This window comes from Pyrgilauda ruficollis, unplaced genomic scaffold (genome assembly GCF_017590135.1).
Source record: "Pyrgilauda ruficollis isolate IOZ18807 unplaced genomic scaffold, ASM1759013v1 scaffold13, whole genome shotgun sequence".
NCBI lineage: Eukaryota > Metazoa > Chordata > Aves > Passeriformes > Passeridae > Pyrgilauda > Pyrgilauda ruficollis.
In genome coordinates this window covers 14,183,904-14,201,069 of record NW_024511432.1, presented here as the reverse complement: position 1 = coordinate 14,201,069, position 17,166 = coordinate 14,183,904, and the positions used below count along the sequence as shown (strand labels likewise).

The window sequence follows — 17,166 nt, the reverse complement described above, 5'->3', positions numbered from 1 at the left end:
TAGCTTTTAACATAAACAATACGTAATTTTTGATATTAAAAATTATTTGCCTACCTTAATGAATTTATTTATTAGGAGAGTCAAGCACAAAACTAGTAGAACATGGAGGATAAGTTTCCCAAGCCTATTAAGCAAGCCACCCTTTTTTAGGTTTTTCTACAAAGAAGAAAATATTAGTATTTCAGTCCTTTTTTTTATTTTAATGTATTTGGAACAAAAGCATCACAGGCTATTTGAAACAGCTCATCTGCTGGTCCTGAGCAGCACCAACTTTGCATTAGGGTCATTTAAGCAAAAATAGACACAGAACCAAGTACCCAGAATAAAGATATACTTCTTGCACAAAACTGAAGGGACAATGTCATAAAAGCTTTGATCTTGTGATCTGGCAAAGTTTTGGAAGCAGCCAAACAGCCTTTCTTTGGCAGCAGGCCTAGTGTACTTACAGAAGTTAGTCCCTGATTTCCACAGTCTTGTGTGCCTTTTGAAATACCTACTCATTACACCTTCCACTAAACATGGCAAAGGGATCTTGTGGCTCTGTCAGTTGATAGGATTTTGAGCAATTTTCCAGTTACAAGCTCCAGATCCAGATAAGGTGCTCACAGGTAACTGGGAATAGGTGCAGACAATAGGAATGGCCCTGTAAACTCCTTTATTGTGGTCAGAGCCTATCACCAATGCCAGAATCAGAAAAAAAAGAACCATAACTACAGTAAAAAACCCCTAATCTTTGAAAGAGACAATGGATTTCAGGAAGCTGAACTCGACATGAGCCTAGCTGTCCTAGTTGTTTCAGATTATTTTGTTGGAGGCAGATCCACAAATTCAAGCCAAGTCCTGTTGAAACAGGTGTAAAGTCCATTTATGCAATTTTTTTTTCCAGGATCCAAACTGCAGCTTGCACAGTCATTAATGTTAATAGCAATCATGGAATTATGATGTCTGATGTGCTTGGTTAAGCTGCAGTTAGTGTAATGGAATTCATTATTTGATCAGGCAATGTTTGGGTTGCTGTATGCTACAGTAATTCCTCTAATTAGTATTGCTAAATGAAAATTATAATGCATCTAAATTACTCATTCACACACACACACATATATATATAAATACTCTTTATTTAGTACTAGAGAAATATTTTGGTACCTACCTGGATTGTTCTTGCTATTAAGACAGAAACATTAAAACTTATAAGTAATGACCCAAGAATCATAGAATTGAAGAACTGTAGGACACAGACCAGCAGTAACCCAGAAATCTGAATGATATAGAGCCATGTAACCTGTAACAATAAGGAGATTTTTATGCCTACAAAACTTTACAGTCATAGGTGCTTTTCTCTGAATATGCTTTACAATTTATTTCAACATCAATTATTTTTGCAAATAATCTATCATCTTGCAGTAAATCATTACATTTAAAGCCATTACTGTATCCTTTTTATATTTATGTCCTGAACTACTTAGGTTAATATTTTATGCCCATTTTATACTTAAGGAAGCCTGATACTATAATCAAGCAGATTAACTGCTGATTATAGCTGATTATAACTGCAGTGTGAGGAAAATAATAATTACTTAATATTTGGAAGATGTCTATATCTTCTTCAGTCCATGAGGTGTTTCTGTAGCCTCTGTGATGTCTTTATGATTAGAGAGTTATGGCTCAGTGCAGTTCAGCAAACAAACATCACCTACCTTCTCAAACTTTTCAGTAATGGTTCAGTATAATCCCTTTTGGGTTATGCTAAACTATTATCAGTGTTCAGCTCACTGTAAGCACTAAACCCCAGCTGATTTTCTGACACAGTGGTACCAAAATATACATTTTACCTCACACAAAGGTCCCAGGTTCAGTCTTGTGTAACAGCAGTGGTATAAATCAGTATCAAAGAGCCCAACAAACTCCAAGAGTTCTAAGCAGTGCTTTTTTGAAAATGAGTACAGACACGGTGGTGTGGTGAGTCTGTTTTGGAATAACTCACGATGAAGCTGGTAATTTGCTGACTTTTAAGGCAGCTGACCAGTCACATTAAATGTTGACTTCAGCTTGCAGCTGCTGATATAATGAAGAGTTCAAAAACTTAAGTAAGCCACATTTATCTTGATATGCAGGCACCATACTCATTTTCAGTTAAATTAATACAATCAGTAAAGTTCAAGTCTGCTTCAAATTTAAAATGAATTTACATTAATTACTCTTCATCTTCCTGTAACCTTTCCTAAAGTTAGAACCTTTTTCAACCAGTGCAAGCTTTCAGCATGCCTAAAATGATCTTGGTAGAATTTCACAGCAATGTTAATGTCAAAGACAGTTCTTTCATCTTCTACAGTACATTTCTATTTTGAAAGATTGACTGTCAATGATCCCTGACCTTCTTAGTAAGACTTGTTTTATTTTCTGGCTTATCCAGCTCAGCAACACAGCAGGGGCAATGCTGTTATTTTGCGGTGAATGTCAATGCAGGCAAGACAACTGCTTCTCCCCAGCAACCTGGTGTTCTGCATCCTCCTCCTGTGTACAGAGCTTGGCCCTGACTGGCAAACGAGGATGCACAATGCTTGAGGCAGAATTCATATACTGCTTTGACTTCAGCTTACACAAAGATTTCCTGTGGTACTTTTTTCTTCTGGCAACTTTGAGAGGCCATGCTAAAGCTGTGGTATCAGATCCACTGTTAGGATGGCGTTTGGAAGTGTCAAAATAGTGTCTAAACAAAGTAGACAAAAATGAACAAGACATGAACTAGGTTCAAGTGAACAAAACCCAGGAATGGTGTTGTTTCCATTATGCACTTTTACACTTGCAGGGTTTACACACTCTGATTACTTCAAAGCATGAGGCACACAGTACAATCTCTATTACTCTGGGCATCCAGGCCACTGGTTAGGAAAACACCTCCTAAACTGTTGGCTTTGTGAAGGCAAAGAAACAAAATTAGGTTCTTTCCAAAGAGAAAGTTAAAGTTACCTTTGCTGTGGGAAGCATGTCCAAGCAGTCCAGTATGAACAATGCCAATGCTTGTATCAGCATCATAAACTGGTTAAATTGCCAAGTCAGGCTAAAGAGAAACGTTGCTATGAATACTGCCATGAGTGTGAGCCTCTGCAAGGAGGGAACAAAGTTTTCTTTTGTAGTTTTCTTCATTAAAACACACAAGATCAAACAAAAAGAAACCCCAACAAACCAAACCAAAGCTCACCTTAATCTGGTTTTATTTTAAACCACTTTTAAAATACGAATTTTCTAACTGCAATAACAGCTTAGAGGATAACAAACTTTTTATTAGAGTTACAAATTCTTGACTTATGCCTGTGTTTTATCACTGTAATAGCATCTTCAAGAAAACAGTGAGATCTTGGATAGTTTCAGACCCCAGATTAAAATGCAATACCTGTTTTACTGTGGCATAAATAGCAGTTACTTGATCAAAATGAGGAGTGGTAACTTAAGAACTGTTGGTCAAAGAAACTGGATCACCCATTTGCTTTAATTCTTGCAGATCAGGACAGTTCTCTGTTATTGAGTTTATTGGGTAATACTTGTCAGAAATACTCACTTCTTGAGCAGGCTGTAAATGAGTTCTGAGTAGGTATGTGATGGCTGCTATCTGAACAGCAAAGAATGGCAGTGCCCAGTTCTCCCTTAAAGGAATGGTGAATTCTACCCTTGTAGTATCTACTCTGTACAAAACAGAGTTTCACAAATTTAAAATCAAGCAAACACTTGGTCACAGACAGCTTGCAATGACAGGCATCTTTATGCTATTTTAACTAATTTATAAAATTGGAGGCTCTACACTCCAGTTCCTTCAACACAGCTGGCTCTGAAAACAAATCACTACGAAGGTTCTGCAAGTTATCCATTGTTTCTGCATCTCAAATGATGTACTTCAGCTTCACTAACTGTAAAAGAACTATACTATGGATTACATCCTACTTCTGAAGCCCAGCTTGGGTAATTTAGAAAAGCACTTGCAAAATCCAGCTTGTGGATTTCCACACCACGGGTCATGTTACTTCATTTTATGGTTTGCAAATACACATATAAGAATATAAGCAAAATATAATTTTCACTGTGATCCCAATGACTTGATCATGAAGACAGTTTAATTGCTTATGAACTTTTGGTCATGATTTGAAGCTTTTGAACATAAGAAGTATGTGATGGAAGAATTCCCCAAAGAACGGTCATTTACAAAATCTGGTTTAAAAGTTAAAAACAAAGAATAATTATTTTTTTTCCAGTGTAGAGAAAATATTTGCTAAAACGGCAAGTAAGCAACATATCTGAGACATGTTCAGCTGGAGGAAGAATGTGTCTAAATGGAATTACTCAGTAGCCTCAGATGTAATTAATCTGGACAGAAAGTCTTTATCCAAAACCATTCTATGCACTTATTATATTGCATAAAGTAAACAAGCTCTCACTGTTCACCAATTATTAGAAAGAGGGACAAATTTGCTGCAGATATTCTGTAAATGGAAGAGATGACCTCATGAAAGAAACGTGTGAAATACTGTACATTGCATGTGGCTTTTAATTACTTTTATATTTGGAGAAAGAAACATCTTGCCTCCATACACGTGTAATTATTCTGTAGTGAATGTGCTTGCAGATAAATTCCTTTAGAGCTGCTCATTAACATATCAAACATTTCTGGTAGAACCAAGACTGTACTTTTATTTTCTTGAGTAATTTACAGGTAACAGCCAATGTCACCAATCTTAGCTTCCTGCCAGCAGCTTAATTCTGGCATAAAGCCAGTTCTTAGGTTTTTATCTCCAAACTGATGCCACTTCAAGTGATGAAGCACGAGAACAGCTCAATTACCATGTTTTTTCTCTGAGGCTTAGTGCAGGAGGTGGCTACAGGAATAAGGGGAGGGAGGAGCTGAACTTTAGATGAGCTGAGGCTGTGGAAGGAACCCCTGGAGGCAGGTGTGGGGCTGTGAGGAGACACCTGAAGGTTTTCATGCAGATGTCTTTAACATCTGAGAGATCCTAGGCTGGAGAAGACAGGGTACATCACCTGGAGCTCCAGATGCATTTGAAAGATGTAGTCCACTTTCAGAGACCACTTTAAGACAAAATTTTCTACTCAAACTTCCAGAACCTTTAAAAACCCATTCTGATATGTCAGCTCATTTCTGATTATTTTCTAATTATTTTTTGTTATTTAAACATTCTTTCCACTTTCTGGCTAATTGGAGACAGGCCTTAGACTTTCATGTTTTGTCCAATTAATAATGCAATTAAAGCTTTAATGCCTTACCTTTGAAACTAGGTAAAATTTTAGAAATATTAAATGTTTCATTTCACTTACCTGTTTGTAATATACCAGCAAGCTGCCAACAACCCTGAAAGCCATGTTCCACTAAGAAGCCAGCTTGTTACATACAGAGCAATGACATAAACTGCCTGAAGTCCAAACAAAGTGTAGATATAAAAATAAACAGGCTCTAGGTATTGCTGTAAAACACAAGAATACTGATGTTGACATTAAAACACTCACAGGGGGGATTATACTTAGTATGAATTAGGTTTTGCTTTTACAAATTAAAAAGGTATCAGGAATATTTCTAATTAGAAAATATCTACAAAGGGGAGCTATGATTCACTGCGCAATCTTCATAATGCACTTACAATCTAAAGCCATAAATAAATGCCTACCTGAATTGGAAGAATCCTATACAGAATGCTGAGAAACACCTCCTGGTAAACATTCATTCTTTCAAGTATGTTAATTGTCCTCACAGATTCAGTTTTATTGTCATATACTAAACCATGTAAACCTTAATGATAAAGAGAAATTGAAATAGGAGATTGTCATTTTCCCCCTCCATCTTCATTTGAACAGTGAATAACTTTTTCAAAGGTATTTTAGGATCTCTTATCAGAAACTGCAAACTCTGAGTCAATGATTCAGAACATATTACCTCTGAATCAACATGACCTTCTGAGGTCTTCAGCTTCCCCATTTCAAATGTGACTCACAGTGCTAATTCAAGTACTGTATATTTAGTAGTGTATAAAACATTTATTTTTATACTTCCATCCCCAGCATAGAATCTGTGGTACATTCTGGATCCTGAGAACTGTTCTTGGCACTACTTTAATCACAGGTGAAGTTATTATTGAAAAAATGTGTAATATAAGCAAAATTGCTAAGGAGCAACAGCTAAATATCTAGAAAACATGAGACTGTCTGAGAAAGCCCCATCACTGTATATGATTTGCTTGGAAGCTGCTCCTTGTGTCACTTACTTCCAGGAATTCAGCAAAAAACATTGCCCCTTCCCAGCAATAGCTCATACCTCAAATTAAACAAGAGAAGAATAAAAATGAAAGTAATAAACTGAATAAACCAGCAGCTGAAACCTGAACAGATATAAAAGTTGTCCCTCAAAGTGATTGCCCTCATTAGCATGTGAAGGTGTGGCACAGAAATCAATGCATCATTGTGAAATTTACTATGTCCATAACTTAGTGGCTCCCTGGCATAGGAACAGAATAAATCTGTCTCCAGTACAACTGTTACACTATCTTTCATAGTTATGGTATACCTTGTTGTCAATTATATTTGGAAAAAAAACACCAACCAAACCTACAAATAGTCAGCTGCAAAACTTACTTTACAGTTTACAATACCTTGCTGAATGGAAGCAGCCTGAATCATCTGTTTGTAGTAGGAATAATAAAGTCCACACTCGGTTCTGAATGAAATTTCTCTTTCAACCTCCTGCAAGTGAAGTTTAACAGTGAATTCACTTTCTATTTGCTCTTCACCATCATCCAAAGCTGCCTTTAACGCCAGTTCCTGCAGCACCAGAGAAACTGACCTGCAGAGAGGCTTCAGTCCTCGGGTTTCATAGTCCAAGCAACTTAGTTCCACCAAAGGGAAACGTACATGGACAAATGAGGGTGAGAGGCAAACGGCTGGGGTGTAAATGACTCTTTTAACTGGGGAAATGCACAAGCTTTTTGTGATTCTGATTTGCTGCTTGGAGACATTTTGGGCATTTTGCTATTTTTTTGCAATATGACAAGCTTAGACCGGCACAGTGGCCCACAGCTGGACTGCAAAGCTACATATGCCTGCTTTGTGCATTTAACCTTTTCTCCCAGATGTAGTTATCCCATTGTGTTCCCTGGCTTTGCCAGCTCAAGGCTCCATTAATTCAGTGCTATGAGGGAGCTGCACCATGATGTCAGGGATATTTCAGCTGGCAGGGGATGCTGCTGCCCACTTGTTCAACACTGCTTCTTGCAGGAAGCCAGCTGGCATCACTCTCATTCTTGAACTACAGGTGAAAGGAAAAGGGCTTCTTTACTGGGCTTTAGGGCTGGTGAACTTCTTATATCTAATTAAAAATGTTCAAATTATTTAAACTAGGTACACTTCAAACCAGGTACATTTCAAACTATGCCTTTTTCTTGGCTAATATTGCAGCAGATGGGGTCTAGTAAGATCTGAAAGCTTTTTGCTTTGGAATGCATTTCCTTTTGTTACCTCATTAGTTGTGAAGACCTAATGAAATTTAACAAATCCACAGCTTTGGGCAACCACATTAAAACAAAGATGGCATGAACAACCAATCTGATGAGAACTAACAATTGTCTTAAACAGAATTGTTCTATTGTTAGTGATCTTTTCAGTAGTTTGTATAATAACATCCCAGCAAATGTATCTCCTAAGTAGTAGTTAGAAAAGGTCTCTATCCAGTTAGAAAAAGTTTATACTTAGATTTGAAAATCCAGTGAAATCCCTATATGTGGTATATGCAAGTCATTAAAAAATTTGTGTGATTTATAAAAATAACCTTATGAATTCATCTTTCTGTACAAAAGAATGTTACTGAAATAACAGAATATTACTTTTTCAGAGACTTTTATGAATGCCAATCTTGTTAATGCAACCTTGCACAGAACCTCAAGACTTTCAGCTTTCTCATACAGTCCCAACTCTTATGCTGGAGCAGAATCAATTCTATTTCAGAGCTAACATAAAGCTTGACAAAAAAATCATGTTCTTCTCTGCTGCCCAGTACAGGTTCTTATCTCAAAGGATGTGTTTTATTGAAGTCAATTGTTGACAAGCCAATATTAGTTCTGGTCTGAGAAAAGTCAATAGATAAAACCACAAGTGTTTCAATCTATGCTCACAATTAAACTCTCACAGCTGCCCTCTGACATAGAAATCATCATCATACCAAGCCACACACTTAGCAAAATTAGAGGGCTGGATTTTAAACAAACTCTAGTTTCAAATTCATCACTACTGAAAAGTTTTCTAATACCAAAAAGTAGCTGACTCTTAAAGGCTCATAAGACAAAAAAAAAATGGGAATGCTAACATTTGGAATTTATTAAGGGGGAGAGAGGAGTCACAGAGGGGGATCTAATTAGCAAAAAATGCATTCAAACATGATTAATTTGTAATCCTGGCACCAGCTGTATTCAACCAAATGCTATACTTTATGAGACAAACACTAGTGAGTTTTACATCTGTTTCATGCTAAGATAACATCTGCTTTATTCACTGAAAATACTTTTCCAGTTCTACAGCAATTTATACTTTTCCTAGCACTCCATGTCAATAAAAACATACAGACTTATGGGTAAACATTGTGAGAGCACATGCTTATCTGTCTGTATATGCACTTTGTGAGGCTGTAACAAAGAAGTTACCAGTGTTCCAAGGGAAAAATAAAGAACACATTCCTCTGGGACACAGAGAGCTGCTTATTATTTCAATTTATGCAATTGTATCCTAATAATATTAAGTATTCACAACCTAATACAAAGGACTTTCTCTCAAGGGCAGTGTAAAATTTTAGAGCATATGATTCCTCAAACTCTTTAAGCAAGTCCTTCAGAAAGCTGAGCAAGCAGCCAAAGTCTGAGTTGAGTTTTTCTATAAATAATGAGCATAAATAAAGCTCCAATTAATTTTCTTTTTTTTTTTTTTTTTTTTTGAGATAGCTAAAACAAAATTTATGTAACTGAAACTATTCGTTACTTTTCAATTTAAGATGAGGATGATCTGAAAATTTTCTCAACACACAGCAGCTGTCAACGTTCCCAGCTGAGAACAAGCCTTCAGCAAATGTATTTAATCTTTGGACAGCTCTCCTGGCTGGTAACCTCAAGCCCATCTCCTTGGATGGTGTGTTCCAGATCAGATGTGATCCAGAGCAACAGCACCCCTAGCTCCTCGGCAGGCACATCTGTGCACAAGTACTGCCCAAGCTGCATGCCCTCCTTCCCTTCATGCCTGAGCATTCACTTTGTGCAGTTCTCATCACCTGTTTCCCTGCTTTTCTTCATAGTCATTTTGTTTGGGGCTGGAAGGGACCTGAAAGCCCATCCAGTGCCACCCCCTGCACTGTCCCAGGCTGCTCCAAGCCCCAGTGTCCAACCTGGCCTTGGACATTTCCAGGGATCCAGGGGCAGCCACAAATTCTCTGGGTTTGCATTCAAAACGTAGAAAGGGAAAATATGAGCGCTTCACAGACTAAATCCTGGCATTCCTATCCTGAAAGACTTACAATCTTATATTTTCATGCCTGACTTCCTGCAAGCAGCAATTTTATTAAAGGAAAAATCAATATCAGTATCTAAATGCTTACTCAGAAGGGATGAAGAAGAAATGAATGCTCTGAAGTTTATCTGTTTTTCTTACAGTATTAATTTGCTACATGGCCTTGGCTTATTCCTGTTCAAAGTGTCTTCAGAATTTGCAGTTGAACAAGAAATGGCTGACAGGAGAGGTGGCCCCCCATTTTGTGATTTGCATAGCAGATTCTGTTCCCAAAAGATGCTACACTGGAGGGGCAGTCACTAAACTGCTACTGAAAATCACTGAAAATAGACAAGCCATTTCAGATGTGTTATGCCAGAACATTTACAGAAAACTGAGAAAGGATTTTTGGATAAGAAATCTGTTTTGACTTCCACCATCACAAACAGAAATGTTTGTTGGTTTAATGTATATGAGAAGGGATTCAAAATTTTTTCTTAAAAATTAGTTGATCAAGATAAGTGATTATAACCTGTGATCCCTGCTGGAAGGGGACACACACACAGCTCCTGACTAGGTGTCATGATATGCTGAATCTTTTCTCTTTCGGGATTTTTTTTGGTCATTCTTTCAGGAAATCTTTTAATAAAAAAATAAAAGGAACAGTTGTGTACTTCCTTCATAGCATAAACCACTCTTCAAGATGTCCTTTTTCAGTTTTCCTGGTGAGAAAACAATTGTACATCTTTCTCCTGTGACCATGGCTAATGGATAATAGCAGGCACATTTACCAGCAACAAGAACAAGCCTCGCACACAGAGCAGCAGCTGAAAGCAATGCACTGTTGAAAGCCATATTCAAAATACAGCAGAACAGTTTAACAACAACCAGACAGTTTTTCTACTTGGGTGAACCATTGCTGGAAGACACCCAAATCTGAACTGGCTTTCGATGAATTGCAATTGAAATTACAGAAAGGCAATCACTGCAAGTGTGTGTGCAAGTCCTGACTCCAATTATTTAGGAGTTAGGACTCATGACTTTGCATAATAAACTCTTTTTACTTCCCATTTTTAGGGTCGAGTTCAACTGCATACTTTTTAAATATGCAGTCATGGTGTTCATGTATCAGTGGGGTCTTCAGAACCAAAATTCCACCTTTTGCACCTGAAAGGTGCATGTACAAACATCTGCCTGGTGCAGAAGTGTCAGAAAAACATTGCAGACCTTCTTCAATAGAACAGTACCTTAATATAAAATAAAATATGAAAAAACAGGTCTCCCGTTACATCTCTGTATTAATTAAGTTGCTACACAGACCCTTCTGGGCATGAATTCTTATAATCTGACTAACTGTAGCTTATTGGATGAAAGGAACAAAGTTCAGGGGAATAATAACTGTTATATAATTTTTGTATCACATTTCAACAACATAGATCCTGAAATCTGCCCCATTTACAGCCAATTCAGGGTGACTGAAATTAGTAGTTTAAAATACATGGAAATAGAACTGATTTAGAATTTTTCTTTTCTATGTTGCAGAGCAGTGATGATGCTCTACTGTACTTCACAGGCATGGGGATTAATAAAACACAGGATGTGCATTTGCAATGCATCCATTTATTGTATGCTATGTTTTATGAAAATATAATAAAATGAGATGACCTCTGCATTTCACTAATCAAGGATGCAGTAATTGTGAGGCAAGGATTAGACTACAGTTCTCCCTTCTGAGAATCTGGGCAGGGGTATGAATTAAAACAAAACTTACATTTTTCAAACTTTTGGAAAGTTCAGTCAATATCTGCAAAAATAGATGCTTTGGCCAAACTATAAAATGCTAGAGAAGAAAGCACCTTTTCCACTTATGTTCTATGTGATTTTGGAGGGTGTTATCTTTCTTAGTATATAGTATGTGCTGTAATGAAAAGATTAGCCAGTTGAGAAGTGCTGGAAAACATGCACATAGCTCTGGAGAGACCACACTCCTACACACAGGCACAGAGACAGCTGTGGATTGTTTTACAGGTATTGGGATGAGCCCTCCTGCCTCAGCTTTGCAGGGAATTTCAGACTCTTCATATGCACTTTTCTCTTCCCCTGCTACTCCTACAGCAGTATTTTGTTTGAAGTCAGCACTGTGTAATCTCCACATGCACGCTCTGGTGGAGATCACATCCCTCTAAGAAGGGACACTGTGAGACCAGAGAGTGTCTGCAGCTCCTTCTCCTTCACCCTCCTGCTAGATAAACTCAATGCTTCTTAGAATCTTTCCATCAAATTGGCTGAAATTGCTCTTGTTGCAGTGTTACCAGCTATCCATCACCTCCATGGGATGAAATAACAGCTACAAAGACAACAGAATCCAGACTACAAAAAACTAGAGGGGTTTATTTCAATTTTGATACCTAGTGACATTCTAGTGTACTTAAAATGAAAACAGTAATTATCAAATAAAGTAACTGTTTCACCCATTGAGGGGACACCTTCATTATAATTACAGAGCTGCTTATTTCAATCAACTCTGCGCTCCTCTGGGTCAGTCTGACAGAATTAAAAGAGATGTATCCATTATGTTCATACATTGCCACAAGCCCATGCCTGCTTGTACTTGGAAATATTCAACACCTTGAAATTAGTCACTATTTGCTTTTGGAAGGAAAATGCAAACCCAAGGTGTTCCTTCAATATATTGAGTACAGCCTCTCTATATAATCAAGGGAAGATAAGGGTGGGCACAACACGGTGTTATAGGTATAACACAACAGCAATTGCTGCAGCAAATGCAAATGCTTTGTATTAGGGGAACATAAATGTTTCTGGGCCACAAAAAGTGTGTAGCATAGAAAAGACATATTGCAAGGCAAGTATTCCAGTTAAATAAATGTACTCTTTGAACAACACAATACACAGACCTAGCAGAATGGATCTTAGGCATTTGAAAGGGAAATGACTCACCTGTTCTTTTCTCTGGTTAAATTTAGCTGTGGGTACAGCTGCATTATTTTCTCTGCAGCGATTCTATGAAAAAACTAGTCAGTCCTGGGTCTTGGGAATGGTTGGGTTGACATTAGTGAATGGCAGAAATATGTTCTGATGTTTGCACATTTAGGATGATATCACATAAAATTAGTTTTGAATAGCAAGAGACTGTCCCTAAACTGTATTACAAAATAATATTACAACAGTGTAAATACAATTCAAGAACTGTGTGCCAGGATTGTGCATACATTTTCTTTTAACTGTTGGGTTTTATTTTAATTTTAGATTGCTTTGCATAAAAGTAAGATGATTATAGAAAAACATACTGAAAATATGAAAACATACTGAAGTAAATGTTGAAATTCTACTGTAGATAAAGATCAATTTTTGGAAGAACCATAGCTACAACTCAGACAGGAGCCCTCTAGCAATATTTTTAGAGAAAAAATTGGGGACAGGTATTTATAGAACTGATGAAGCATGGTGGGAAGCACAGCTTTTTTTTAAATTGAATTTTAAAAAATGAAATATTCTGGTCTTGAGCGGGTTGCAAGACAAATACCCCCTCCAAAAAAAAAGAAATTTCAACTAATATTCATGTTAATGCTCCACAAAACTACTGATGAAACTAGGAAAATGATTGTTACCTTGATATTGGAAAACCACAGGTCATTTTCATGCAGTGTAGCCACATAAACAGAAGTAAGAAGTCCAAGAGAGATGGCAACAATTCCACCAAGAGTTATTGAGAGTATGCTCCACAGCTTTCCACCTGGATGATCTTGGAAGAAAAATATTTCAGTCTGTAACTGTGAAACATATTACTGACCCTATGGGGATTTTGGAAAGCCATTTATCCAATGCCTATGCTAGTACAGTTCACATTCTGCAGGTAACAGGACATCTGGTTTTAACACATCTTTTGTTTTTATTTTCTCATGTAAAAAATCAGAGTATTTTACTTACATACAAAGTTAAGTAAAGTGTGCCTTAACTGGCATACTTTAAATTTAAGAACACAATGATCCTATACAAGTTTAGCTCAACGCCATAACTAATTTGTAAATCTGAATTGAAATATCTTCCAGAACTTTTTAAATTCAAGCAATGCAGCAGGACTGATGACAAAGCAAGAAATTCACAAGAAAGGTCTAAAAATAGCTGCCTTTTTGGGGGGATTTGCTCAGTTTTTGTAAAAACAACAGTGAAGGTTCAGAAGCCTCACTAAATACCCACAAAGAGACTGAACAGCAGCCAAAGCAGCCTTTGATGATGGTGTCATGCTCTGAATTGCAGATGGGCTCCTGCTGACACAGGAGCAGGGGCAGGGATGGGGTGATGGCAGAGAAAGGATGGGTTCTGGCCGCCAGGCCTTCACTGTGCACTCACGTTCCTGGGGGTTTCGTATTTTCAATGGTAATGTAAGGTTTAATATGGATTTGTGATCTGGAATTGTATCTTTGAAATGGCTATTTCATACTGTGTGTGACATCTGCTTAAGGGTTCCAACCATGCAATTCCATGCAACTTGAGGGTTGGGCTGCAGGGAACTATGACCACTTGTTCTTTCTGTATATAGCCTAAGTGTGTTTGTGCAGAATTTCCTTTCATCTGCCCAAGTGCAGAGAAACATTTAGAATTTAGATCAAAATATCCCCTAAGATAAGTTAATCTAAAGATCCCCCCGGAAAACAAGGAACTCTGTCAGCTCTAAAGCTATAATTCCATACAAAAATGTCAGAATTTCACTACTTAAACAGATCCTGGAATTAAGACACTTAATGACTCTCTTTTAAATTTACCTAACCAGTTAAATTCAGATTTTTAAGTATATCTCATCAGTTGTCTTCAAATCCTTTTATGTTACCAATGATTTGGACAGGGATTCTTTGAATAACTTTGGATGGCTACATACAAGCTGATAGTGTGTCGCCAATAATAAACTGAAAAAATTGTTCTCACCAATTTAAACTAGGATTTTAAAACAGAGATAAGATTGACATGGAGCAATCTGCATGAGACCCTCTGTCTCATCCAATTAATCTTGGTGATATTCAAGTATGGAAATGCATTTGGCACATGCCTAGCTCTGAGCTGTGCTTAGGACAGATCAAATCCAAAACACTACTAAAAAGCCAGAATGTCACTTTGTTTTTCTTTACCCACCAGGCAGAATTTTCCCATCAGGCTTCACATTTGTCTCCTCTGAAGGCTGATCTTCAGCTGCTTCTGTGCCTTTTCCAACCCTTCTCTGTCTTACGGTTGTCATGGTGTCAGTCACTTCAATTCATTATTCTTCAGCCTGACTCCTAAATGGACACAGACAAGCAATGCATCTTCCCACCCAAGCAGTCACTTGATACTGTATGAAATATGTGAAAATAAAACCACATCTTACTGACTTTAACTTCTAGAACTCCACTGTACATAAAGGCTATCTTATCAAAATGCAAGGTTTTTCTTTAAGTCTGTACCACTCAGCAAATTACAGTACATTAAAGAAAACATTATCTTAGAATTATAAAGACTAATGTTCACCATTTTACATACTCTTGAACAGGTTTTCAGAATGATTTGTTATTTTGACTGCCCTCAGTTTTTTAGCCCGTGACTCAAAACACACACCAGGCTCCCCTTTTTTAAAACGCCTAAGCCCTTCAAAGAAAAAATAGTCTTTTCAGCCTATTTTAATTGGGTGCCTAAAATATGACGGCAGTCATTTAAATCCTGACTTTCAGGAAACACCCAAAAAAGGGGGTCAAAAGATGCAAAAACGATGCCAAAGGACACTTGTGTTATAAAAAACTAGAAACAGCATTAAAAGAGCACTCGCTGTTTTCCACGCCTAGAATCTGAGAACACCTCACGGCCAGAAGCTCGGCCGGTCCGTGCGCTGTCCGTGGCCAGGCGCTCCCGTCACCCGGCGGGCAGTGACAATCCCTCCTCTCCCTCCTCTCCCTCCCTCCGTCCGTGCCCGGCGGCACCGCCCGCTCCATCCCGGAGCAACAGCTGCTCCCCGGCTGCTGGGGCCGGGCAGCGCTGCAGGGAACGAACGCCTCGACCACACAACTTTGTTTAAAGCTTTCGCAGCGGATCAGCTTCGCCTCCTCCTCGCACACCTGGGGAAACACGCGGGGAACGAGGCGAGCTCACGCTCTGCAAGAGCGGCTTTGTAGCACACCTGACAATTAATTAACAAAGGCAAGATGCTCATCCCCACCCCGCTGGCGGTGCCAGCGCTCCTCGCACGCCGGTGCCGCAGGGCTGGGCTCCGCCGGGGCGGGCAGCCCCAGCCGCCGCTCCCCGGCCCCGCGCCCCGCTACCTGCGGCCGCTGCTGCCGGCGCTGCTGCGGGAGCCGCCCGGGCCCCGCCGCGGGCAGGGACGGGGAAAGCGAGGGGAAAGGGAAAGGAGAAGGGAAAGGGGAAGGGGCGGGCGCGGCGCCGGGCGCTCGGCCCTGCCGGGCGGAGACCGAGAGCCGGGGCGGGCACAGCCGCCCGTCACAGGCCCGGCCCCCGGCCCCGCTGCCTCCATCGCTGGCTCGGGCGGGCGTGCGGCGGAAATCCGGCATATGGGGGCACGGCCGGCCGGGCAGCCCTGCGGGAAGCGGGCTGCGCTGGCGGAGGATGCTTTGCTCAAATAGTGCCCTAGAATTTATTTGTAGTGTTTTTTAAAATGTATTTCTCACCGCCCCTCTCCCCCCTCGATATAGTACCGTATATGTGTGATTTTAAAATTGAAATTAGAGCTGCGTGTGCTGTTCAACGCATTGTAAGCTCCACTGTATTTCTTGCTTAAATGCCCCATAAACGTTTAAAGGGGGGAAAGACCTTTTGTAGCTGGAAGATAACGGCAATGCCAGACTTTGTTCTACTTAATGGCTACAAGCTAGCCCTGCAGTAAGTCTTCATTGTAAGTTTTATTTGCACTCTTTAGTAATTGTAGAAAAAACCATGCCCCATGAAGCTGTAACCAGCAAACCAACTCCAGGTCCTATCACAGAGGGCTGATTTCCCAAGAATCCGTACAAATTCTGTGGAATTGTCAGGGAGAGAGTTCACTACTTCAGGACAATATTTAGCTGATTTTCCATCATAATTTTAGAGTACAGCAGCACTTTTTTTTCCTCTCTCTCTTATTCCACAACTTTGGTTCATTAAAAAAGGTAGTATTTCAAGCAGAAAGAGCCATGAAATTTATAGAAAGCATGCTCAGAGACAGCAAGAAAATGATGTAGTAATCATCCTGGTCATTCTGAACTTTGAAGCCATTGACACTAGAAATCAGGAAATTTTTCAGTATCTGCTCTGCGTGCTTATTTTGTTTTGTAAGTATTGTTTAGAACCAACAGAATTATCTTCCTCTGATCAAGTCTGCCAAATATTTAAACATTTCTACTGTAAGTCAATTTACAGCCATACTTCTTTTGCTTTTCCGTTAGTTTTTTTTTGTTTGTTTGTTTGTTTTTTTTTTGTTTTTTTTTTTTTGAGCAATAAGGCAGGTCATACATTTGTGGGAATGCTTAAACTAAGAATGAAAACTAAATAAATATGTGCCTTACCATGGGCAATAGATTTACCTTCCTTTTCTCACTGCCACATCCTAGATGTCATGTGTTTGTTGAAATGAACACATTGTATACGTACAAGAAATTTTACAGTGTA

General features: G+C 38.9%; 1 protein-coding gene across 2 annotated transcripts in view; it reads right to left on the bottom strand.

The window, feature by feature from the left end:
• Window positions 1-15,962, bottom strand: part of DPY19L3 (dpy-19 like C-mannosyltransferase 3) — a 34,862-nt gene extending 18,900 nt beyond the window's left edge. The window contains exons 1-10 of one of the 2 annotated variants that reach the window (XM_041458811.1): window positions 15,828-15,962; window positions 14,671-14,813; window positions 13,152-13,285; window positions 6,651-6,741; window positions 5,673-5,794; window positions 5,326-5,471; window positions 3,560-3,683; window positions 2,971-3,105; window positions 1,151-1,282; window positions 55-156 (exon numbers count right to left, since the gene is read on the bottom strand). In XM_041458811.1, the coding sequence (XP_041314745.1) occupies window positions 55-156; window positions 1,151-1,282; window positions 2,971-3,105; window positions 3,560-3,683; window positions 5,326-5,471; window positions 5,673-5,794; window positions 6,651-6,741; window positions 13,152-13,285; window positions 14,671-14,773 (1,089 nt within the window). In that variant the 5' untranslated portion in view covers window positions 14,774-14,813; window positions 15,828-15,962. Of the gene's footprint in view, window positions 1-54; window positions 157-1,150; window positions 1,283-2,970; window positions 3,106-3,559; window positions 3,684-5,325; window positions 5,472-5,672; window positions 5,795-6,650; window positions 6,742-13,151; window positions 13,286-14,670; window positions 14,814-15,623; window positions 15,713-15,827 lie in introns of those variants that run through there. The other variant, XM_041458812.1, reaches the window with a different exon arrangement.
• Window positions 15,963-17,166: the final 1,204 nt, after the last annotated feature.